The 25,614-nt window shown below is 51.4% G+C and overlaps 1 protein-coding gene across 13 annotated transcripts in view; it reads right to left on the bottom strand.

Moving 5' to 3' along the window:
• Nucleotides 1-25,614, bottom strand: part of FGD4 (FYVE, RhoGEF and PH domain containing 4) — a 219,018-nt gene that overhangs the window by 28,796 nt on the left and 164,608 nt on the right. For 11 of the 13 annotated variants that reach the window (XR_007921271.2, XR_011379053.1, XM_051850918.2 and 8 more), the window contains 4 exons: nt 8,851-8,940; nt 6,041-6,186; nt 4,631-4,787; nt 188-326 (listed from right to left, as the gene is read on the bottom strand). Coding sequence is in view for 9 of the 13 variants with exons in the window: in XM_051850918.2 (XP_051706878.2) it covers nt 188-326; nt 4,631-4,787; nt 6,041-6,186; nt 8,851-8,940 (532 nt within the window). In the remaining 4 variants the exon portion in view is untranslated. The remainder of the gene's footprint in view (nt 1-187; nt 327-4,630; nt 4,788-6,040; nt 6,187-8,850; nt 8,941-25,614) is intronic. The other 2 variants (XR_011379052.1, XR_011379054.1) reach the window with 1 other exon arrangement.

Here is a 25,614-nt window from a genome sequence, read left to right as displayed (position 1 = left end):
ATGTGACTGGCACTGCTCTCAGCTTCAACTTGCCTAACTGAGAGGTGTCGATAACAACCTCCACGAGGATTACTTTCTGGCGGCAATACTCGGCGAGGGGAGCTGGGAGACACGTCCCACTTGGGAGCCCCAAGGCTGCTTGGCCACTTGGTTAGTCCAGAACGGGGGAGAAAAGAGAAAGCATTACTTTTGGCGTCGTTGCCGTCCGGGGAGCCGGCGGGCAGCTTCCTCAGGTAGTCTTTGAGGAGCATCTCGTAGCGGGGGATCCGCTGCACGGGCTCCAGCATGTGGTGCTGCAGCGTCAGGCTCCCGCAGATCTTCTGCTTCTGCAGGAGAAACCTTGTCAGAAACACAGTCCCGGGACCACGCTAAGAACACAGGAGAGCAGCAGAGCTCTTCCACAGAGAGCATGACTGTGTGATCACCAAGCGAGGTGCTGGGCGCCTGTATAAAGGCAGTTCTGTTTTGTTTTAGAGTTACTTGAGAGGCAGAGTTACAGAGGGGGGACAGACAGGAAGATCTTCTACTCGCTGGTTAACTTCCCAAATGGCCACAACAGCCAGGGTTGGGCCAGGCCAACGCCCCCAAACATGGAGCTCCATCCAGGTCTCCCACACGGGTGTGCAGGCCCAAGGACTCGGGCCATCTTCTGCTGCTTTTCCAGGAGCATTAGCAGAGAGCCGGTTCGGAAGTGTGGTGACCAGGGCTCAAACTGGTGCCCAGATGGGATGCTGGTATAGCAGTTTAACCTGCTGTGTCACAGTGCCCCCACGGAGGCAGGGCTCTGAACCCGACCTCAAACTACGAAATCTCAATCTTTGGGGAAAGAGGAGAACGTGCATTTCAAATAACACCTGTATTACAACACTGAAGTCTGAGGACCATTAATCTCATGGAAGAACAGACAGGAGAGATCTAAATTTGAGGCAAGCAAGTTCCAGATTGCTGGCAACCACTTCAGTTACTCATTACCAGGGACTGTGAAGTCATGCCAGTAAGTCAGAGATTTTTCAAAGCATGCACCTGTTCATGAGGTTCACTAAGCACAACTGTATGAACTGACTTTGGACTTAGTAGAAACTATTTCCTAGTGAGCCTATCATAATCATCATTCCTTTTGAACTTAAAGACTCGAATGAAGAATGACAAGACTTGGGCATCTTGTTATCTGTTAAAAAATTTAATTTTTCACTAGGCCAATACATTCTGTTTCACTAGAAACCAAGTTCTACAAATAGATCTCTGTTACTTTGGGCAAAATTTAATCTGTATCACTTGCTTTTTCCAAATAGTTGTTAACAGGGGGAAAAGCAAGTCATATTAATGTTCTTCTTAAAACAGAAACCTGATTAAAAGATTCATCAAACTCACACCACGCACAAGCACCGCAAGATGCAGAAGGTGTATTAGGACATGGTTTTGCGTTCGCAGCAAAATTAACTGACGGTTTCACAGAGAAAGGCGAGTTTAGCACAGCCTCTCTCAGCACATGCGCTGGTGGGAGGGGAAGTGAGTGGGAGCAGGGCGCATGCGCAGCACGAGGGCCAAGGCAGGGGCTGTGAAACCTGTTCCATGAAAGGGAGCGAGGGGAAGCGGGCAAACAAGAAGGGAAGGTGGTGAGTGAGGAACGCCAGGGACCTCCAGAGCCAGGCCGGGTTTAATGTGCGGCAGCCACTGCAGGCTTCTGTCTACGGGGCTGCTAGCATCAGCGCTGAGCTCTATTATGACAAACCCACTAGAGGCCAGCACTGTGGCCCGGCAGGCTAAGCTTCCGCCTGTGACACTGTCATCCCACAGGATCACAGTTCCACTGCTGTGCCACTTGCAGTCCAGCTCCCTGCTGACGCACCTGGGAAGGCACTGGAGGAGGGCCCAAGTACTCGGGTCCCTGCACCCCTGTGGGAGATGAGAATGGAGTTCCAGGCACCCAGGCTTCAGCTTGGAGCCATCTGGGGAGCGAACCAGCAGACAGAAGATCCCTCCCGCCCTCCCTCCCTCCCCCTCTCTCTAACTCTTGCCTTTCCTACAAATCAATCAGTCCTAAAATAAAAAGGATGAACTTATTGCAGTGTGGCTTCACGGGAGAAGCAGCAGCTGGTCTAGACGTTACTGTAGACCAGAAGGAAAGAAACAGGGCATGGAAGTAGAGGGAATATTAACCTTCCTTAATATAAAGTGTAAGGTACTAATTTTACAGGTTTAATGAGCTCATTTGATTTTCCCCAACAAAGCAATTATATTAACCCAGGAAATTATTACTGAATTTCAAATTTTCACATGAACTGCAGCTCAGACACCAGAGCTTTCCAAGGCCAAGTGAGTAAACTCCAGACCAGGGTCGGTGATTCCCAACCTCCCACTGTTTAGAGCCTGGGTCATTTCCTGATGACCCAGAGGCGGCAGGTGCTGCAAAGACAGAATTCAGCCTGAAAGGACAATAACAACTACTCCCGCCCCCCACCATCACCATGATTTAGTGAGCATTGCTGTGCAAGAAATGCCAGCCTACCCACCTTGAACACGCTATCTCACAGTCAATCAAACCCATGGATGGAAAGGAAAAGTAACAAACACAAGATAGAGCCAAGAGGTGGAGCTGCGGTGAATGAGAGATTAATGATACTGTTTAATCAACTGTTTAATCCTGTATCCGAGTCATCTTCTCTCTAAGGCACGTACAAGCCAGAGAGAAAAATATGCTTGAGAGCTAAAGACAGGAATAAAACACGTTGGCTTTGTTTTGACAGCAGACGCTTGTGCACAACTGATGTTACCTGGAGTTTAGGGACAGAGGACTAGCCTAGGAACAACACGCGCAGAAGCATCTCCTGGCATGGGTAGAGGTGTGGAAGACGTGGTCTCACTGAGGGTCTGAAGAGAGAAGGCTGGGGCATGCCAGCCTTGTGCTCAGCCCAGGTTTCACCATCATGAGGAAGGACTAGTGACAAAACCAGAGGAGGAAGCAGAGGAGGGCTAGACCGTGAGAGAAGAGAGGTGCTCAGGCCAAGGAGGGAAGGGACGAGGCAGGGCTTCCCGCCACGGCTAAGGGAGCAGATCAGCAAATACTTGCTATTAAATCCAACCTCAAGCCGGTACTCAGCCTAGCCTTTATGGTGCCGTTTAGGACGCCTTCATCTCGTATCAGAGTGCCCGGGTTTGGGTCCCGGCTCTCTTCCAGGTTCCAGCTTCCCGCTAACGCAGAGCCTGAGACACAGCAAGTACAGCTCGGACACCGGGTCCCTGACACCCACACAGGAGACCTGGACTGAGTTTCTGGCTCCCAGCGTGGACCTGGCCTAGCTCAAGCTGTTGGAGGAATTTGGGAAGTGAACCAATGGATAGATTTTCTCTCTCTCTCTCTCTCTCTCACGCACTCACTCTCTCTCTCTAACAAATTTTAAAAACAGCTGTAAGGCTGTATATCACTGACAAAACCATTTCAGCATTTCAGATACTGATCGCAGGAATACAACAGTCTGAAAAGCACATGTGCTGTGCAAACTGTCGGACTGCGAGTGAGAACAGTGGGAGTCCGGCAGCCCCGCCTGCCAAGGCAGCACAGGCGTGAGGACTGGCACTTTCTGTGCTGAGGCTGTCAGGGGCTCACTCCATGTGGAGTGTGGGCGGTGCACACACACAGCAGGTGAAGGCCTCTGAGGTAGTGGGTGGGGAAGGTTGATGGCTCTGCTGGCGTTCAGCTGGGTGTGTGTGCAGAGAGATTCCTGCCTGAGACTGAGCAAACCACCAGCTCAGGCAGGCAGGGCACAGCTGCCATCTCCTCCGGCAGCTGGGGGCCGTGCACACGGGGATGGGACACATGAAAGGCTCTGGGGGGCTTGCAAATAACTTATCATTATTTAAAGATTTATTTACTTGAAGGCAAGGTGACAGAGAGACAGGAGAGACAGAGACAGATCTTCCATCCACTTGCTCACTCCCCAAATGGCTCCAACAGCCTTGTCTGGGTCAGGCAGGAGCCAGGAGCTCCATCCCCATCTCCCATAGGCAGCAGGGGCCCAAGCCATTAATCGCTGCCTTCCGAGGTGCACCAGCAGGGAGCTGGACCGAAAGCAGAGCACACAGAACTCGAACCAGCCCGTTCATTCCCCCAAACGTCTGCAACAGCTGGGCTGTGCCAGGCCAGAGCCACGGTCTCCCACATGAGTGGCGGGTGCCTAAGTTCTTACATAAACCACCACTGCTGCCTCCCAGAATACACACTAGCAAGAAGCTGGATCGGAAGTGGAAGCAGAGCTCAAACCCAGGCAATCACAATGCAAATAAGGGAAACACTGAGTTTGGGGGCAGATGCCGTGCTGCAGTGAGTGGACACCCACTTCCCATGTCAGAGTGCTAGCTCCAGTGTCAGATGCTCCGCTTCTAACCCAGCTCCCTGCTAATGCGCCTGGGAAGCAGTGGGTGGTGGCTCAAGGACTGCTGGTCTCCAAACCTAGTGGAGAACCTTCGGCCGAGCGGAGGCAGGTGCACCTGGGCATTTTCTCTCGGATTCAGAGCAGGAAGGATTTGGGCCGAGTAGCTGACGTCCCTACACCCCCACCTCAGGCCGAGAGGGCCTTGTGACTTATCCGGAGACACGTATGCAGGTCCTCGACCACAACAATCCTATTACCTGAATTTCTTCAACCACTGCTTTGAACTGAGGCACGCGCTCCATCATGTTTTTAACCAGCTCCATCGCGTTGTCAAACCCTTTCACATACTCTCCATACATCTTGAGGAACGGTGCCAGCTTCTGAAGAATGTCCCCAATCCGAGGGGTGGTCTCCCTGTTCCAAATACAGAAGCACAACATCAGGACATCTCACCGGTGATCCCAGGGACGGGACGCAGACGAAGCAGTCCCTTTGCACACACACCCCTGTGCCTTTCCAGTTCTGGTCTGTGGGGAGACTGGGACAGAAAGCAGCAGCAGGCAGGGAGATGCCATGGAGCTCTGGAAGCTCCCAACCCCCGATAGCCGCCAGTCAGAGACCGGCTGGAGCGCGGGGAGGAAGTGCTTTCCATCTGACGCTGCGATGGAATGTCCCAGTTTCCACCGTGGGCTTGGATGCAGAAACTGAGCACGAGTGTCTAGCTATGTCTGCATGCCGGGTGTGGCATTTCTCTGTCAGTGGAAAAGCTGAACGCCACAGCCCCTGTGTGCCTGCCGCGGCCACGGCCCCTGTGTGCCTGCCGCGGCCACGGCCCCTGTGTGCCCATAGCCCCTGGTACCTGCCGCGGCCACGGCCCCTGTGTGCCCATAGCCCCTGGTGCCTGCCACGGCCATGGCCCCTTTGTGCCTGCCGCGGCCACGGCCCCTGTGTGCCCACAGCCCCTGTGTGCCTGCCGCGGCCACGGCCCCTGTGTGCCCACAGCCCCTGTGTGCCTGCCGCGGCCACGGCCCCTGTGTGCCCACAGCCCCTGTGTGCCTGCCGTGGCCACGGCCCCTGTGTGCCTGCTGCAGCCACGGCCCCTGTGTGCCTGCCGCGGCCACGGCCCCTGTGTGCCCACAGCCCCTGTGTGCCTGCCGCGGCCACGGCCCCTGTGTGCCCACAGCCCCTGTGTGCCTGCCGCGGCCACGGCCCCTGTGTGCCCACAGCCCCTGTGTGCCTGCCGCGGCCACGGCCCCTGTGTGCCTGCTGCAGCCACGGCCCCTGTGTGCCTGCCGCGGCCACGGCCCCTGTGTGCCCACAGCCCCTGTGTGCCTGCCGCGGCCACGGCCCCTGTGTGCCCACAGCCCCTGTGTGCCTGCCGCGGCCACGGCCCCTGTGTGCCCACAGCCCCTGTGTGCCTGCCGCGGCCACGGCCCCTGTGTGCCTGCCGCGGCCACGGCCCCTGTGTGCCTGCCGTGGCCACGGCCCCTGTGTGCCCACAGCCCCTGTGTGCCTGCTGCAGCCATGGCCCTTGTGTGCCCACAGCCCCTGTGTGCCTGCCGCGGCCACGGCCCCTGTGTGCCCACAGCCCCTGTGTGCCTGCCGCGGCCACGGCCCCTGTGTGCCTGCCGCGGCCACGGCCCCTGTGTGCTCTCTGCTCCTCTTACCATTCCTGCATTCGCTTCTCCAGCTCTGGCAACAGGAACTTACTATGGAAGGCATTGATTGAGGAAATGTTAGAAAAGATTTTATTCACCATCTCTGCTGGAAAGGAGCCTTGGTTTGCTTCTTCCAAGAGCTTGCAATAAAAGACCTGAACAAGAGAAGAAAACAAACATTACTTCAAACTGGTTGCTTCCCCAGCTGGTGCGGGGTTAGGCACAAATGTGTTGGCTCATGGTAACTTTCGGTTGCACAAATGGAAAAATTCATGGTTCGAGAAGATCACCTTCGTACGGAATGCAGAAGTGAGTATAAGCTTAGATTCAGAAGCACCAGGAGTAAGAATTAGCACACTGTGACTCTAACCTAGGCTATGCCCCTCTCTAGGGACTGTGAGGACTTACTTGTTCTGTGCCAGGGAGTTTCCAGTGGAGGCAAACAGAATGTACCCTTCCTGCCTGCAGCTTGAGTCAGAGATGTGAAGACACTTTACATCTATGTCATACTTTGGGTTTTTTTTAACATCTCCTTATGTTGTGAATGGCTTCTATGACATGACACACTGCCCTTTATACTGTAGTTATTCTCATTTTTCCTATTAAAACCGTGTTCCTTGGGAAGGAGAGGATGTCAGGATTTATTTCCCAATAACAGGTACTTAATATGTGACCAATGAATGAACCAAAGTTCCTTTCCGTTCTGATATGTTTACTTATTTATGAGAAAATAATAATAAAGGATAGCAACGCAGTGCAAGGGTGCTGGGAGAAGCGGATCTTCAGCACCTGCTGCCAGGCACCTTCAAGACAATTTAAAACACACGGAACTGTGGCAGCCTCAGCCCACTGCATGGGGGCTACTCCATGGCTGCCCCAGCATTCCATTCAACATTAGCAGGAGCCCAGTTCCTTCTCAGTGTCCAGATGCTTGCTGATTTTCTAAATTCACCTCTACTGCACTTTCTCAGGAGGCCAAAAGAACACAAGATTATGTCCTTAGAGGCTGTGTGTAATAATTAAAACTCAGCAAGTGGCCGGCACTGCGGCTCACTAGGCTAATCCTCTGCCTGCAGCACAGGCACCCCAGGTTCTAGTCCCAGTTGGGGCACCGGATTCTGTCCCAGTTGCTCCTCTTCCAGTCCAGCTCTCTGCTTTGGCCCGGGAAGGCAGTGGAGGATGGCCCAAGTGCTTGGGCCCTGCACCCCATGGGAGACCAGGAGAAGCACCTGGCTCCTGGCTTCAGATCGGTACAGCCCACCGGCCGTAGTGGCCATTTAGGGGGTGAACCAATGGAAGGAAGACCTTTCTCTCTGTCTCTCTCTCTCTCTCACTGTCTAACTCTGCCTGTCAAAAAAAAAAAAAAAAAAGACTCAGCAAGTAAGTTAATTTGACTTAAAAAAAAAAAAAAAAAAAAGCAAAACACAATGTGGTAAGAGGGAGAGCCATGCCTCCACTCTGGGAACACTGTGAAGTTTCAGCTCTGGGATTCAGAGAAGTTGTTTCAAGGGTGCAAACTCTACATGAACTGATGGTGTTTTGTGATGAAATCCCTTGAAAAACAGGTATTTGGGCCACCAACTGAATATTCCCAAGAACACAAGGCTCACAGAGGCTCCCGGAGGTTCACCTTAGCTGGCGTGGCACTGGCTCCTGAGACAAGCAGCAGTGCCAAGGAGTGCCTGTTCCCATGGAATTCAGTTCTCCAGTGGGAGGAGCGAGACAGTTCTTGGAACGAACATTCAAACGTAGTAGTAGCTTTCTCTTCTAACAGGAGGAATCTGCATGAGCAGACAAGTTTTTCGAACGTCTTGTCTTTATTGCTGAAACAGCATTAAGATGCCTTAGCATTCAGTAATTAATCATACGATGCACTTTTCAATGGTTAAAAAAATCCTACTTGCCAGATGCATATTTAAAAGGCTATTTAAGTCTACACCACAAACTACAAGATGTACAAAGTAGATTCACATATTACAGTATTTAAAGTTCATGGAAAAATGGATTTGACTGATAAGCTTTATTTTTGTGCAAAACCACTTTGAAATCCATGAATTGTTTTCTCATAATATGCAGTTTTCATAAACTTTTGGAAGACCTCTTGTGTGCGTGAATTTCAAAATTTTTGAACCAGATTTTTTTTTCTTTACTTTGAAAGAGAGAGAGAGAGGAAGAGAGCGCGCGCGTGAGCGAGCTCCTATCTGCCAGTTCACCTCCCAAATGCCCACCTGGAGCCAGAAGGTGGCGGCTCAATCCAGGTCTCCCGCATGGAGAGCAGGGACCCGAATACTTGAGCCATCACCTACTGCTTTGCAAGGTGTACACTGGCAGGAAGCTGGAATTGGGAGCTGGAGCTAAGAATCCAACTCAAGTACTCCTAAGAGGGACACAAGTATCCTAGCCAGCACTGTACCTGCTATGTGCACCTTGCCCTAAACTTATCTTTTAACTTGATTTTCCACAAATGTTTTGAAGTACTCTTCTATGGATTCATCATATACTGAATGGGAAATTTTACACCAAGCACTGCAGTTAATTTTTCATACAAGGTGATGGCACCAGTGAAGATCACTCACGTAGTGCTCAACAGCAAAGGAGACGGACCCAGTGGAACATGAGGGATGTTCCTGGGGGCCCAGAGAAAAGCATTGCGTGTCAGAGAAACCCCTACTGCTTTGATTTAGAAATGTTAATACCCAGAGTGAACTGACCCATAAAGCTGACCTTGGACCAAATACTTTCACCAGCCAAAAACAGCCCTCTTGCAGTTTCTAAAGCAATGCCCAATTGTAAGATAATTCTGAAAGGGAAAAGCTTACCTGATCTAAGAGGTCCAGCCGGCTGACATAAGCTCTTTCTGTGACTAACAGTTCATTGGCGATCTTGTGAAGTTTTTGCTCATTAGTCTCCTAAAAACACAAAAGACATTCCCACATTAGACAGGCGTTGGCTCATGTTTCTCTGGCACGGAAGACCTCCCCAGATGCCCTGACCCAAACACTTCCGGAGTTCTCAGGTACCCCAGAGCTCCCAGGGAGGCCGGGAAGGGCCCCCGACCACAGCTAGAAACGGGGATCTGCTGCACTTGACCGGGAGCTGTTTCTGTGGCCCTGCAGCCACCAGCACTGTCCCTCCCCCTGAAACATCTGTGCTCTTTCTCAGGGCCCAGGACTAAGACCTCCCCCCTCTCCCTCCCTCTCTGAGGCCACTCTTTGGAAATGACCTCATCCCTCCCTCAGACGTCCTAATTATTAGCTCTACGCAGGCAACTTTTTGCCTTTAGAGACACATTTTACTGTGAACGATTTCAGCCACAGGTAATAGGAGGGGAAGCAGCAAGATGAGCCCCAGGCATCCGTCTACGCCCCCTCCACTGCTCTCTGCCCCCATGATTGTAAACCCCACTTTATTATCTCCTGGGTATACATGTATTCAAACTCTCAACATACGTGTAAACCTTGCCAGTGTTCGGGATGACAGGGACATTTTTTTCTTTGCTAGTTGTGCTACCTCCTGTGCCTAGCGCAGCACTTCAATAAAAACACTGGCACTCAGCAAGCGCGTCCAAAGGAAGGGAGGGAGGAGTAGCAACCTCCACCCCCAACGACAGCTAACGCACGTTACTTCTCCGACATGCCGGCGGGGTAGACCAAACTCACCTCTTCCGGTAAACCTGCACCCTCCCTTCCACCTGCAACGTTCCAGGTCTGCTAACGGTGCCATCCCTTCCCAGGGGCTGGCTTTGGAGTCTTGAATTATTACGGACATTCAGCCGCCGGCCGGCCAGTCCTGCTGGTGGCATGCTGCCTCCAGCCTTTCTCCTGAGGCTCTCTCATCCCTGCCACCCTGTGTGGTGCACCTCATCGCAAGCTCAGGCCAATCGCCAGTTCCCATATGATCTGGTTCCAGTGTTTTTGGCTCTAACCCGATCTGCACAGGGCTGCATGCTGACTCCTTCTAAAATCCCGCATACTATGGTCGGTCCTTCTCACAGGATGAACAGCCTTCGGCAGTGCTGTTCTCACTGATGAAAGAGCCTGGACCACTACTGCGCGGGGTTGTCCACGTCCCCACGGACTCCTCACACTGTGTACTCGCTGCACCTCTGCTGTCACAGCACACACCCCCATCTACAGCACGTCTGACCACTGTGCAAACGTGGCCATGGCGTCCCCAAACCCTTCTTCTTCCCATTCTCTCTGCGCTACTTATCTCTTGCTGAGTCTCTCTGGGTGTCTAACACTGGATTTCCTTTTCACAGCCTGCTGTGTCTCCATTCCTCGTCCACAGAGCTGACTTCAACCATTCTAAGCTGTTGAGCTTGTCTGATTAGAACACATTTTTTTAATTGTTATTATTTTTTTAATTTTTTTTTTTTTTTTTTTTTTGACAGGCAGAGTGGACAGTGAGAGAGAGAGACAGAGAGAAAGGTCTTCCTTTGCCATTGGTTCACCCTCCAATGGCCGCCGCGGCCGGCGCGCTGCGGCCGGCGCACCGCGCTGATCCGATGGCAGGAGCCAGGAGCCAGGTGCTTCTCCTGGTCTCCCATGGGGTGCAGGGCCCAAGCACCTGGGCCATCCTCCACTGCACTCCCTGGCCACAGCAGAGAGCTGGCCTGGAAGAGGCGCAACCAGGACAGAATCTGGCGCCCCGACCGGGACTAGAACCCGGTGTGCCGGCGCCGCTAGGCGGAGGATTAGCCTAGTGAGCCGCGGCGCCAGCCTGATTAGAACACATTTTATATCTTATACGTAAGTCTTTAGTCTGAGAAATTTTACCAAGTACACTGCGGGAATATCCAATCAATATAAAAGATGACACAGTACAATGAGGTTAGGAAAAACTGGTAGCAAAGTAGACCAAAGCCTTTTTTAAGCCAGTGTCTAATAACTTGACATTCCAAATTGTGTATAAAATGCTATAATTATATAAAATTGTAAAATGCTACAAAGTTCTATGAATGAGATCTACTTTTCCACACAACATCCTCTCTCACGTGCAAAGTTACTGTGTTGCTTCTTTCTACAGCATGGAATGAAGTATTTTTTGTATCAAGTCTTCAAGGAATATAACAGTGCTTACATGACCTATGGCCTCAGAAATACTGAAATAAAAATGACACAGTCATCAAATTCCAGCACGAGTCAACATTTTGCTTTAACGTAACACAGAGTAAAGTGCTGGCGTCGCTGCTGGCCTGGCTAGCATCCTCGTCCCCTTCCACTCCATTTCTTTTGTCTTTTTTTTAAAGACTTTATTTCATCTGAAACGCAGAATGACAGGGAGAGAGGGAGAGATGCAAAGAGAGATCTTTCATCTGCTGGTTCACTCCTTAAATGGCTGCAACAGCCAGGCTGGAGGCGGGGGCCTGGAACGCCATCTGGGGACAGGGGCCCAAGCACTTAGGCCACCTTCCACGGCTTTCCCAAGCACATTAGCAGGAAGCTGGATCGGAAGTGCAGCCGCTGGGACTTGTACCAGGGCTCATGTGAGATGGGGGCATCGCAAGCAGATTAACCCATGGTGCTGCCATGCTGGCCTGCTACTCCTCAGGGAGAATCCTGGGATTGATCTTCCTTGGGAGTACCAGGTGAGCTCCTGGTGCCTCTGGGATGGCCACCAAGCTGAGATCGGTCTGTGCAGGTAGGCCAAGTGATGTGTTCTCTGTAGCCAGAAGCATCCTGACTTACGTGGCACACTTGAGGCCTGTGCTACATATGCAGGATATTCCATGGAACTGAAAACCTTCCAACCAACTTCCAATTTTAAAAATTATTTATTTGAAAGGCAGAGTTACAGAGACGGAGGGAGAGATAGATCTTCCATCCACTGGTTCACTCCCTGAATGGCTGGAATGGCCTGAGCTGGGCTGATCCAAAGCCAAGAGCTTCTTCCGGTCTCCTATGCGGGTGCAGGGGCCCAAGCACTTGGGCCATCTTCTGCTGCTTTCCCAGGCCATAGCAGAGCACTGGATCAGAAGTAGAGCAGGTGGGACGCTAACCTGTCTCCGTAAGGGATGCCATCGTCATACTTGACCTGCTATGCCACAGCACCGGCCCCTGAAGCAACTTTTAAGTGATTACGACTTCCAAGAATTAAAAGTTGGTGGGGCCGGCACCGTGGCTCACTTGGTTAATCCTCTGCCTGCAGCGCCGGCATCCCATATGGGTGCCGATTTCTAGTCCTGGTTGCTCCTCTTCCAGTCCAGCTCTCTGCTGTGCCCCGGAAGTGCAGTGGAGGATGGCCCAAGTCCTTGGGCCCTGCACCCGCATGGGAGACCAGGAGGAAGCACCTGGCTCCTGGCTTCGGATTGGCACAGCACGCCAGCCGTAGCGGCCATTTGGGGAGTGAACCAACGGAAGGAAGACCTTTCTCTCTGTCTCTTTCTCACTGTCCATAAGTGTACCTGTCAAATAAAAAAAATCTTAAAAAAAAGAATTAGAAGTTGATGAAACTAAAATGTGACTTCAAAATCTGTGATGCACAGTAAACGTATCAGCAACCTGCTGCATTTCAGGGGAAGAAACAGGAGTATGAACAAATGCATACAACCCAAGACACAGAACACGTCACCCAGGCCCCAGCATTGTCCATGCCTCATGGAGCCAGCCCCTCTCCACCACAGACTCCTACCGCCAGCTCCTGGGAACCACTCGTGCGATTCCTTTCACACAGTGTCCAGTGAATGGAATCGCACTGACACGTTTTCCAGATGCTCCATGGAAAATGAGTAGTATGAAAAATGGATGAATGGACTCGTTATTTCTGCATCAAAATAAACTGAACTCCATTTCCACACACTCAGAAGTCCCCTCATTTGTGCATCCTGAGTCTTGTTTCTGTTAGAAGAATGCTCGAGAGACATCCCTACTGGTGTTAGCATCAGCAGTGTGTTCTTCGTAAGCCCTTCATTTTATTCTAATAAAGGTGATGTACTTATTTGCTTACTTTTTTTTTTTGAAAGGCAGAGTTACAGAGAGAGAAGGAGATACAAAACGCACACACGCGCCACACATACACTCACACACTGGGGAGGGAGAGAGGGAGAGAGGGAGAGAGGGAGAGAGAGAGGGAGGGAGGGAGGGAGGGAGGGAGGGAGGGGGAGAGAGAGAGAGAGAGAGAGAGAGAGAGAGAGAGAGAGAGAGAAAATGTTCCACTCACTGGTTCACTCCCCAGATGGCCACAATGGCTGGGGCTGCACTGATCCACAGCCAGGAGCCAGGAGCCTCTTCTGGGTCTCCTAGGTGGATGCTGGGGCCCAAGCACTTGGGTCATTCTCCACTGCTTTCTCAGGTTCACTAGCAGGGAGCTGGATTGGAAGTGGAGCAGCAGGGTCTCTATTCAGGGCCCATATGGGATGCTGGCATCACAGGCAAAGACTTTACCTACTATACTACAGCACCAGCCCCATCTTATTTTTAAGCTTCTTTATTTATTTGAAAGGAGGAGCAAGAGGGAGAGGGTGAGAGGGAGAAAAAGGAGGAGCAAGGTATCTTCCATCTGCTGATTCATTCCCTACAAGCCCGTAACAGACCAGGCTGGGCCAGCTGGAAGCCTGGATCTCAGAACTCCATCGGAGTCTTCTGCGTGGGTGGCAGGAACCCAACTGCTGGGGCCATCACCTGCTGCCTCTAGGCTGTGCAGAGCAGGAAGCTGGAACCGGACACAGAGTTGGGATTTGAACCCAGGAACTGAGAGACGAGATGCGGGGCTCCGAAGCAGCGGCTTTCACTGCCACACTGCAAACCCAGCCTCTGACAGCTATCTTTAAGGGAAGTCACCCAGGGGAACTTGTGCCGTGATAAGGCAACGCATCATTCACAAGCCAGAGCCTGTCACTCAGGGCGTGCTCTCTACCACTGCTAGCGCTCAGACACCCAGAGAGGCCTTCCAAAACCCTCCCGGACCTTCAACAGGATGCTTACGGACAACAAGCTTGTGCTGACTCCAAAGCCTGCATTTGCTGAACCTGGCAAACTGGATATCCGGGTCATGTTTTATCAAATCCAAGGGAGATGCCAGCAGGTATTAGCGAAAGCTTTGCTCCTTCCACACAGATGGTGCTGCACACATCAGCTCCCCGACCTTGCCCACACTAACACACACAGGGAAGCACAAGCAAGCTTGCTGAGGCGTGAGTTCAGCCCTCACACACAGGCCTGCAGCAGAGCAACTGGGGATTGAGTGGCAGAGCGGAGGAAGTCATCCACTCCCTCAGCCTTGTTTTAGATTCATCACAACAATGATCTCACCCTAACAACAGCTAACGACTAGTTCACCGACTGCTTGCTCTATGCTAGACACTGTGAAAGCATTCTGCATAAATTCAGTACTCTGTGAAGCAGGAACCAATATTACTCATGATTTACAGGCAACACAGCGAAGAACGAACGCTCAGGTTCCCAGGGTCACACGGTGCGATTCCGTCCACGCAGGAGAGCGCCTGATGGCAGTCATCAGTGGCTATGTAGTCTGGCGCTCACCCGCACCCTTCTTTGCAACAGAAACCACGGCCGTGATAGGTGCCTACAAGCACCCAGACTGCCAAGACGCAACCGCCCGCTTACAAAGTCACCCAAAAAGGGATGTGCTATCTATGACTCATGTTTTCCAACAGGACTCCTATTTAAAGCAAACTTTTCAGCATGTTAGTAATATTTATCAAGTGTACAAAATTCAGCCACTTTAACATAGTAAGAATAAAATGGCTTCCAACTTTAAAAAACCTACTTCACTGGAACTCATGTATGAGCACATTTTTGGAGAAATATACGATTTATCTGTATGCATGAGGCACTGTTAGACTTACATATAAATAATGAGTCAGGTAATTTCAAAATCGCTAGTTCACTAGGACAATAACCTAGTTTTTCTTTAAAAAGGACAGTTAAATGGGTAGATTCTGTTTAACATTTGCCACTTCAAAACTACAGAACCTGTTTTGTGCTTAGCACTTCATTAAAGATATACAATGTTGACCTAAGAATCCCATTTTTTCTATGCAAAATATACTTATGATTCATACTTTATTTTTGACAGGCAGAGTTAGACAGTGAGAGAGACAGAGATAAAGGTCTTCTTCCGTTGGTTCACCCCCAAATGGCCGCTACAGCCGGTATGCTGCGCCAATGCAAAGCCAGGAGCCAGGTGCTTCCTCCTGGTCTCCCATGCAGGTGCAGGGCCCAAGCACTTGGGCCATCCTCCACTGCCCTCCTGGGCCACAGCAGAGAGCTGGACAGGAAGAGGAGCAATCAGGACAGAATCAGCACCCCAACAGGGACTAGAACCCGGGGTGCTGGCACCGCAGGGGGAGGATTAGCCTAGTGAGCCACGGCGCCGGCCTGATTCATACTTTCAATAAATGGTGTTTTGAAGGCAACTCATCTTTTGGTATCCTTCCATCTTTAAATTAAACAGAATTTTAAAAAACTTGCAAATGCACAGCAGTCCATGGGTATACTGAGAGCTGACTGCCAGGGCGTATCCAACCTACCAGAATTGAAACTGGGAGATTCACTGCGTGACAGTGACCCAGCGTGCAGTTCTCTGTCTTCCGCTGCTGAATGCGCTTCCTGGGTACGGCTCTGTCTTTGCACCTCCAGGACCCTGTCGAGGGGTCTGCTTCCTGCCCGCCCCACGCAGGCACAGCCCAGTTGTCAGTCACTGTGCCACCACCTCTGGCACATCCCACAGTCTCGGTCTCGTCTCCTCACTTGCAGGTGGCACCGGCTCTGGCAGCCCCTTGCAGACCTTTGGGCACAACTCTGCCCTGTGGCAGGCGGCAGGACAGAGCGGCCCCCGCTGCAGCTCCTGGGGGCGCTCTAACCAGGCAGGCAGGACGCGCTCGCGCAGAGCCAGCGAGTCACAGCTGCCCTGCCCCGCCCACAGCCAAGGACAACATCAGGCGTCCAGACATGCTCTCCTGGGATTCTAACTTCCCCAAAACACTACAAGTCCTTGTGGTCCGTCCCATATACTTAGGAGAGGCTGTGAACGATCTGCAGTAAACAGTCATCAGCTTTATACAGCATCAGAGACTTCTCTGTCCTGGGAGCTCCTACTGTAGTCGGTTATATTCTGCCGTGGCCTGGAGGGCACAGGGCTGTACAGGTGCAGATACCCCTGCATTCCCAGAAGCCCGTTCACATGTGCAACCACATGTGCAACACATGTTGTCGTGTCTCCTACTTCTTGAGATGCATCAACACTTTGGTAAGTCACTTTATGGTCGTGCCAGACATCAAAGTCTTCCACGTGGCCCCAGGTAATCCAGTGACATCTGCGTGGATCCCCAGGTGCATACTATGTGCCCTGCTCTCCACGCCTCGCACGAACCCTCCCATGCCATCCTCACCACTGCCACGAAGGTGAGGAAGCTCCATCTCGGCGAGCCTGGAGACATTCCCTCAGCCATAAAGCTGCTCACTGACCAGACCACGGTCCAAACCCAGGTGTGGGAGCAATCAAACGGAGACTTCACGTTCAGGGAAAATCATGTAAAAATACCCCGAGGAGGGCCAGGAGTCTCAGGAAGATTGGTAGCCAGCAGGGAGTTCATTGCCAAGTTCACATTTTGTGCACAAAAGAGAGAGAGAGCACCCACGGGGGACACGCACACAATCTTTCTGTGCAGGTCCCTCCCACACAGCGCCACAGCACAAGCGGCCGGTTGCTGCCGCACACTCATTTAGCAAGCTTTGTGAGGGCAATCCCAGCACAGATGCTTCCCCAAACTTAGGTCCTGCACGCTGCCCAGCAAAGCTTGCTCGGAGCCTAGAGAACAGGCGAGAAGCACCTTGATCCGAGTGCTTAAATGACATCCTTTTGAGACGGAGGACGTAGGCTGGGTTACCTGCACGAGGCCAGACAGGAAGTCAGCGACGGCAAAGAGAGAGCCGTGGCTCTCTTACACCTCCCATTTGGAATACATGAGAACATACTAAACACTGAGTTGTGCAGAAATTAAATAGGCACCAAGAAGAACCTACTACATCCACACACCTGCAGTAACTCAATCAACCCACCTCAAGGTAGAGCATCCAAGTAATTGTCATAAACATTTCCCCAGAGTTAAAAGCTTGGCCGGCGCCGCCGCTCAACAGGCTGATCCTCCGCCTGCGGCGCTGGCACACCGGGTTCTAGTCCCGGCTGGGGCGCCGGATTCTGTCCCGATTGCCCCTCTTTCAGGCCAGCTCTCTGCTGTGGCCCGGGAGTGCAGTGGAGGATGGCCCAGGTCCTTGGGCCCTGCACCCCGTGGGAGACCAGGAGAAGCACCTGGCTCCTGCCATCGGATCAGCGCAGTGCGCCAGCCGCAACGGCCATTTTGGGGTAAACCAACAGCAAAGGAAGACCTTTCTCTCTGTCTGTCTCTCTCTCACTGTCCACTCTGCCTGTCAAAAAACAACCCTCATACACCCCCACCACAGGGCCTCGCGTGGTGACAAGCAATGGTCCTGGGGCACGAGACACACACCAGGAAAGCAAGGTTAACAAGAAGAGGCAGGCAGTTCTCTCAGTCCAGCAAGGAACCCCGCAGCTCCCATGAGAACTCGCAGAGAGGTGCCCGTCCCCCAGCAGAGGAGACAGAAGGTGGGACTCCATTCAACCACATCTCCGGTCTTGGGTCTGGTACCCTGACTTGTGAGTGAGGAGACACGACCACTCGTAGGCATCAAGGCTCTGTTTTAAGCACGACTATTAAACAATCCACACCTCTTAACCGTGTTATGAAGCAGATCCATGATGTCCATTTCACAGCAGAGGCATCTGAGGGCCAGAGAGACTGACCTTACTCTACTCAAGGTCACAGAGTTCATTAGCGCCCGGGCTAGGACTCAGACCCAGAGCGCCTGCCTGTGAGCCTGTGCTCTTGTCCACCAGGTTGCGGGAATGGCCCTCTATGCGCTGTTTCAAGCCGCACGCGCTAACTGCCATGTCTCCCAGGTCTTACTTTTCCATTTCTCCTTCAGGCACACTAAACCAGTTCCTTCTACACAATGACGTTCCAGCACCAGATCCTGCCCGTTTCTGGTTCATCAGCCCCACTCTCACAGACCAAAGCCCTCAGAAACAGGGTCACAATGCGAGGCATTAGGTGGGTTCACTGGCAGCTAAGCGAGACCCCTAAAAGGGTGGTAAAGACGTCACTTGCTTCGTCCTGGGGGCCGCTAAGCAAAGAAGCAGGTGTTTTAGACACAGCCCAGAACGGTCCCCGACCCTGCCGGTAAGCAAAGACCCGTCACTCGCTGATTACACTCCTGTCTCCATGGCTGCTTGTCAACCCTACACTCACAGACCAATCAAAGGTGTGTGCCTCTAAAACCCTTTCTGCCTTGTGGACTGGACATAATTTCAATCCCTTCAATTAGCCAATCCAAGAGCGACGCACCCTTTTTGGCCATTTCATGTGATGAAAGAGCCCGCCCTCGTGAGTTCCTGCAGAACCTCCTCCCTGGGGGCCCGCCACTCCCACTGCTGCCACAGGAGGCTCAGGCTTTGCTCATGCTCACTGTCCCCGTGGGACAAGAACCAACACGGCCCTCCTCCTGTAAGCATCCCACTGACCTCCAGGGGCACAGCCCAAATCCACACGTCGGTGACGGAGCAAGGGCAAAAAGCTTAGGTCACCTACGTAACACCAAGCAGGCCCCCATTTCTCTGCCCTGCTAACACAGCTCCGCCCCACCTGGACTGCTGGACCACCACCTGAAGAGTCCAGCCATCGGCCTGAGCTCTCCCCATCCTCCCACACTCTCTCCCCATAGCTCAGCCCGAGTCCAGACTCAGCCTCAGCCCACACCCCTCCCAGCGCACACTGTGACCTCGCAGGACATTCTGGACCAGCCCAAGCTCACTCTCTATCTTAGGAATAACCCGGTCTGCCTGTGGCTTCCTACTTTGTCTCTTTCCTGACACACGCACCAGGCCCAGGAGCCACCCCAGCACTGTGGTCTGCAGGGCCTCCTCGCCCCACTGAGCCCAGATGCTCCCTGGCTTCCACAGCGAATCCTGCCTGAACGCCGGCTTTATCTGGCAGCTCTTGGCTCACTGCCTCCTGGTGCTGTAACGGTCGCGTGCAGACCCTGAACCATCGGTCTCAAGGTCAAGTCTTCTCTCGGTTGTCCCCGCAGCACCTTGACCACGATGCATAGGCAGCATCAGTCGACTCAGCTGCATCCAGTTACCCAAGTCCACTGAGTTTGGGAGGGGTTTGGCGATGAAGTCCCACTGCAGGCCCAGGTCTCCGGGGGGAACTCCTACTTCTGTCTTCTAGGTGGGGACCAGGCTGTTTTCCTCAAAGTCACCAATATAGCTGTGCCCTCCACCCCCATCAGTCCCTGTTTCCAAAACACTGCACTCTCTCCTCCTGCACGGCCCATTCTGTTCCCGTCCCAGGATGTGTGTTCTCCAGCGCCAGTGCTCAGCCCGCTCCGGCTCCTGCTCATCATACTTGGCAGCAGTCCTGCCACATGTGCATCCTCCTACACCCTCCTTCCTGGCTCCAGAGCCCTGGCTCCACCTGCTTAGTGAACATCTCCAGAGGGACGCCTTTCAGGAGGCAGGAACGCAAGCTCATTAGCACCTCCACAGCCTCCCCCATCCACAGCCGCACCACCGTCCCTGCTGTCACGAACTGCTGGGAGGCCCAGGCCTGCAGACCTACATGAAGCGACTTGTCTGAGGTCATCGGCCAGCAAGTGGACGGAGCTGGGAGTGAACTCAGGTGCTGTAGGTCCACAGCCTTCACGTCTAACCAACAGCCAGAATGTCTCTGCAATAGTCCATCTTGTAGTGCATGTCTTCACAAAGACCTTCCAGGAGCCCCTAAATTCAAGACATCAAATCTAGTATTTTGCCTTCCTCCAACTTCTTGAGGACCTCCCATGAAGCATGGACTGAAGACAATTTTTTATACAAAACTTATTTTTTAATTCCATGTTCGTGTTTTTTTCCTTCCATGCTCCCACTCACCAGGCCGCTCCACCTGACAGCTGGGCTAGTGCAGGGGCTTCCTAACCTTGAACCCTGCTCCGGCTGACCTTCCTCTGATCTGACTCATTCTTCTAAAACCCACAGCTGTGTCATCATGTCCCTTCCATGGTGTAATTAAGTGCTCCAAGGCCACAGTATTAGGCTTGTCGAAGTCCGAATTAACATGGGAAAGTACCTATGTTTGATCCAACAACACAGGATCTGGAGTGGCCACACATTACGCTACTGAATATGGCTTTCAAATGTTAGTTCAGAAAACAACCAGCAACAGTGAACGCTGAAGTGGTTCTCTCCGGGTAGTGGAAATATGGGTGGGTTTTTATATTTTCTAGGCTTTGCTGCATCTGCTTGTTTTTCGATGAGAATTATTAACTTTTATTCCATTTAAAAATAAACCCCCTTTTAAAAAGTATCTGTTATTTTCAGGAAAACGTAAAACCTAAGCACAGGAAACCCATGCAACTTGTCTTTAGCTTCCTCTTTTTAAGCCAGGCCCTCCACCTACTCTCCTCTCCCCCGCCCCACCCCCAACTCACCTCCCCAGCCCCTCCCGCCTCAGTCTGAAGCTCCCACCACCACGGCCCCACCTTCCTGCTTCTGGCTCCGGGCTCACAGGTCCCCTCATCCCAGCACAGGCCATTGGTGACCACGAAGCACTGGCCCACTGTGTCTTCAAGTCCACTTCAGCTGTTCCCCAGCGGCCTGGCCCCAGCCAGCACTCCCGTTTCCAGAGTGCTCCGTGCACTGTGCCGCGGCAAGGCCTGTCTCTCTGCCTGCCTTCAGCCCATGGCTGGGACAGGATGCGTTTGCTCTCGCCAGCACTTCCAGCACCCAAAGAGTGAGCCTGGCCCACTGACCTTTGAAACACAACAGGGGCTGAGTGTGCAGATCTAGGCTCTGGAGTTCGTTTTTCTCGAGTCTTTCTGTATCTTTCCAACACGCTAAACTGAGCAGCTAAAAACACACTTTTCTGAGTTCACCACTCAGCTCCAAGGGAACCGAGAAAACCGGCTGTCAGGATTTTTAGGAACTATGCCCATGGGCGGCGGGGCAGCTTTCCCTCCTGCACACACCATTTTAAACTCCTGTAGTAAAATCCGCCCTTGGCGCCTGCGAGGTAACACGAACAGCACGGATAAGAAGGGCCGTACTGCTTCTTCGCTTGCACTTCCACTTTTCCACAATTAAAACTGATTTTTCAACAGAGGAAACAACAAGGGAGAACTTACTGTTTCTCTTTGAATCTAACATGATCTTAATAGTTGTCCAAGATGTGAACTGACAGAAATGTACAGTTTAAAAAAAAAAAACAAAAAACAAAAAACAAAAAAACAAAAAACTATGGGGCTGGCACCCTGGCTCACTTGGTTAATCCTCCACCTGCAGCACCGGCATCCCATATGGGCGCCAGGTTCTAGTCCCGGCTGCTCCTCTTCCAGTCCAGCTCTCTGCTGTGGCTGGGAGTGCAGTGGAGGATGGCCCAAGTGCTTGGGCCCCTGCACCCGCATGGGAGACCAGGAGGAAGCACCTGACTCCTGGTTTTGGATTGGCGCAGCGCGCTGGCCGTAGCAGCCATTTGGGGAGTGAACCAGCAGGAGGAAGACCTTTTTCTCTGTCTAACTCCACTTGTCAATTAAAAAAAAAAAAAAACACCTTGTTGTGGGGCAGCCCAGCAGGTTAAGCCACTACTCGGTGACACTGGCACCCACCCAGGTGCACAGGCTCCAGTCCTCAGTGCTCCACTTCCGAGCCAGCTCCTTGCTAATGCACCTGAGAAAGCAGCAGAACATGGCCCAAGTGCCTGGCCCCTGCACCCACATGGAAAACCACCCTCCTGCCTTCAGCCTGGCCCAGACACGGCTGTTGCAGCCATTTGGAGAGTGAACCAGTGTATAGAAGGAATTTCTTTTTCTCCCATCCCCATCCTACCCCATTCTGTGTGTGTGTGTGTGTGTGTGTGTGTGTCCCTGTGCCTTTCAAGTGAATAACTAAATCTTAAAAAATAGAACTTGTTGCCCAGCACAAAGAAACAGACCACCAAGATAAGCATGATGTTTAACTCTCAGACAACCTTAATGCCAAACAGTACAGCCAATGAAGTTCATCAGCAACTTTGAGACTTGCAACTGAGCGCAGTGGGCAGAAACGAACGGAAGAAGAAAAGTGAGTTCTGTTGGCGCGAAGCTCTGGCTTTCCTACTCGTGATTTGCTTCTCAATTCGCTTCTGTCATTCCTACCCCCAGGACAAGATTTTTAATTCCGTGTAACAGTTATAAACCCTCATGGCCTATATAAGTACATTGAGAATTAAAAATCAGGAGCAACAGGGCCGGCCCCGTGGTCTAACAGGGTAAGCTTCTGCCTGCAGCACCGGCATCCGATATGGGTGCTGGCTCGAGTCGAGGGATGTGGTGACTCTGCCTAGTGGAGCTTACATCCCACAGGGTCTCTGTCTTCACTGGAAACTGTCAGCCCCACAGAAAACCGAATGGTAAAAACTTTGACAGATTTGTCATTCACTAGCTGTATAAAGCTTCCTTTTCTTTGTTCCAAAACTGTTGAAATGAAATAACATCTATTAAAGCTGTAAAACGGGCCCACCACTGTTCTTAGTTGATACCTAAAGAAATTGTCAGAGCCTGTGCTGTGCATAGCGGGTGTAGCCACCGCCTGCAACGCCAGCATCCCATATGGGCGCCAGTTTGAGTCCCGGCTGCTCCTCCTCCAATTCAGCTCTCTGCTATGGCCTGGGAAAGCAGTAGAAGATGGCCCACGTGCTTGGGCCCCTGCAGCCACGTGGGAGACCTGGAAGAAGCTCCTGGCTCCTGGCTTTAGATCCTCCCAGCTCTGGCTGTTGCAGCGATTTGGGGAGTGAGCCAGTGGATGGGAAACTTCTGTCTATCCATCTCCCTCAAACTCTGCCTTTCAAATAAAATAAATCTTTTTTTCAAAATCTGTAACAACCAGGAAATGAACAGTTAATGCTTCCCCAAGTCCTGACTGTGCACGTCCCTCCTTCACCTTCATTACAGAGTTTCTATCAACTTAGGTCAAATGAAGAATCATCTTTTTCCTCTAACCCTATTATATTCCCACTTTAGAAAAAGATTTTTTTATTTATTTGGAAGGCAGAGTTACAAAGAGCGAGAAAGGTCTTCCATCCACTGGTTCACTCCCCAAATGGTCACAACTGTCTGAGCCAGGTTGATCTGAAGCCAGGAGCCAGGGGCTTCATCTGGGTCTCCCATGTGTGTGGCAAGGGTCCAAGTACTTGGGCCATCCTCTGCTGCTTTCTCAGGCACATTAGCTGGGAGCTGGATTGGAAGTGGAGCACCTGGGACGGGAACCAGCACCTATATGGAATGCCAGCACTGCGGGCAGCAGTTTTACCTGCTACACCACAGCACCAGCCCTTATTATATTCTTACTAAAACTGTTGTTAGAGTTTTAATACATCACAACTTTGAACTTCTGTTGCCAGTAACAGAGGTATGTTATCTATATAAACTTTAAAGTACAACTCTATACATTTATATTTCATAACATTTTCCATGTATTTAATTAGTTTATTTGGAAAGCAGAGAGAAAAGAGAGAGAGAGATCTTCCATCTGCTCGTTCACTTCCCAAATGTCCTGCAAAAGCCAGGGCTGGGCCAGACCAAAGCCAGGAACTCAGGGCCCCATCCTGGTCCCCCACACAGCCAAGTACTTGATGATCATCGATCGCCTCCCATCGTGTGTATTAGCAGAAAGCTGGATTGGATACGAATGGGGCTCAAAGCCAAGGTCTCTGATGTGGGACAAGGGCAATCCCAGCACTGCCTGACCGCTACAGCAAGCACCCGCCCCACCCATTGCCACTGGGTTGACTGTAGGAAATCCAGAGGAAGGAAACAGAATCAATGTGGGAAAAACCAACCAACGCAGCCTGTTAACATTCCTCCTAGATATTAAAGGGCTCATGAAATCACCAAGGTAAGTCTTCATTTACATGACGCTATCAAGGAAGGCATCATTCTCATTGGATGATTTCCAGACAACTGAAGCTTATAAACTGAGGTATAAACATTCAAGAAAAGGCAAGCATTTTTGTTAAATGAAATTCATCTTAAAATGCACTGACCCATGTACCTGAGTCTCCTAAACAGAGTATACTTCATGTAGTTTATTTATGATAGCTCAAATTCACCACGCCTACAGGACGCCTCCAAGGCAAACAGGCACACACACGCGCACACACACACTGTACGGCTCTGCATTTTAGTCCCTGTAATTACAAGTTAGAAACATTTCCTGTAACATCTCCGCTCTTGCAGATTTCAGTCGCTTAACCTGCTGAAATCAAGATTACACTCACTTCAAAGACACTGTTACCACCTTGCAGGCAACAGCTCAAGGTGTCAGAGTGCTAACAATTTTCTTTTCGTGTAGCAGTGCAAAAATCCTATCCCTGCTAAAGTGTAGCTTTGCTAGAATGAGCTGAAGCCGATAGTTTCAATGAGTTACGTAGTCTATATTTCCCAATGAAAGCAATTCTTGATGAAAATATTCCAGATCATCAGTGAACCAGTTCACAAGCTGAGAGCATTTTCAAATCAGCTTCCAAACAGTTATGAACAGCTGTTGGTGACGCAGTGCGATGTGCACCTGTGATTCCCAGTTACCTCTGCAGTTACCTGGTCCCCTCCTTTCTTCATCTCCTCATTCCCTGACTCGTACTGGGCATCTGGGAAATGCCCATTAATACAATACTGGCTTAAAGAAAACTTATTTGGCTTTGCTTATGTAAATCTGTACACCCAGTTCTATGAAGATCGGAATAACTTCTTTTTTTTACTTGCCTGCATAGTGAGATTCAAAATATTGTTATGCCTGAGAAGTGCAGCACGTTAGGTTATAAAGCAGCTGATGACTGGGAGGGCAAAGCACATGGGGGAATATCCCTACATAGGGCCGCACAGAACTACAGTGTTATCACTGGATGGGGCCTTCGGATGGTGCATTGTTCACATCCTTCAGCTAAACCCAAGAGCAACTTGACTGACTCAAACTCACACTGCTAGTTAGTGGACAAGCCACAAGTAGCCTCAAGACTTCTGGGATCCATTTGTTGGAGCTACTCTAAGAGTACTAACACTTCCATTTGTAAAGGTTTTCCATTTTCATTGCAGTAAAATATACCTGACAATATTAGCCAGGTTGCATCACTAACATTTATGTTTCCATTCTGAAACAAGGGGAAGGAAACACACAAAACCTCAGAGCTGGAGGTAGCACCAGCACATCAGTACTAAAACCAAACATTCTCTCCCAAGTCTCTCCCAAATGAATGAATAAACCAGACGTGTCCCCTTTGAGCTGGGAAAGACGTGGTGTTTGGAGCAAGAGCCTTGCGAAGAAAATGTTCTCCTCCCTCCCACACGCAGCGCATACCATCCACCGCTCCAGGAACACCAGGAAGAAAGGCCAGCTGGGCTCCGCTGTGTTTCACAGCCAAGTCCTAACCACATCTCTCCCAAACCAAGCCAGACTCACGGGGACAAGGTGCGGTCAATAATAACAGCAACAGGAAAACACCACACACCACCCGC

The sequence above is a fragment of the Oryctolagus cuniculus genome, chromosome 9 (genome assembly GCF_964237555.1).
Source record: "Oryctolagus cuniculus chromosome 9, mOryCun1.1, whole genome shotgun sequence".
NCBI classification, from domain to species: Eukaryota; Metazoa; Chordata; class Mammalia; order Lagomorpha; family Leporidae; genus Oryctolagus; species Oryctolagus cuniculus.
Note: the sequence above shows the minus strand (reverse complement) of the source record. Positions and strands in the feature narration are given on the sequence as shown.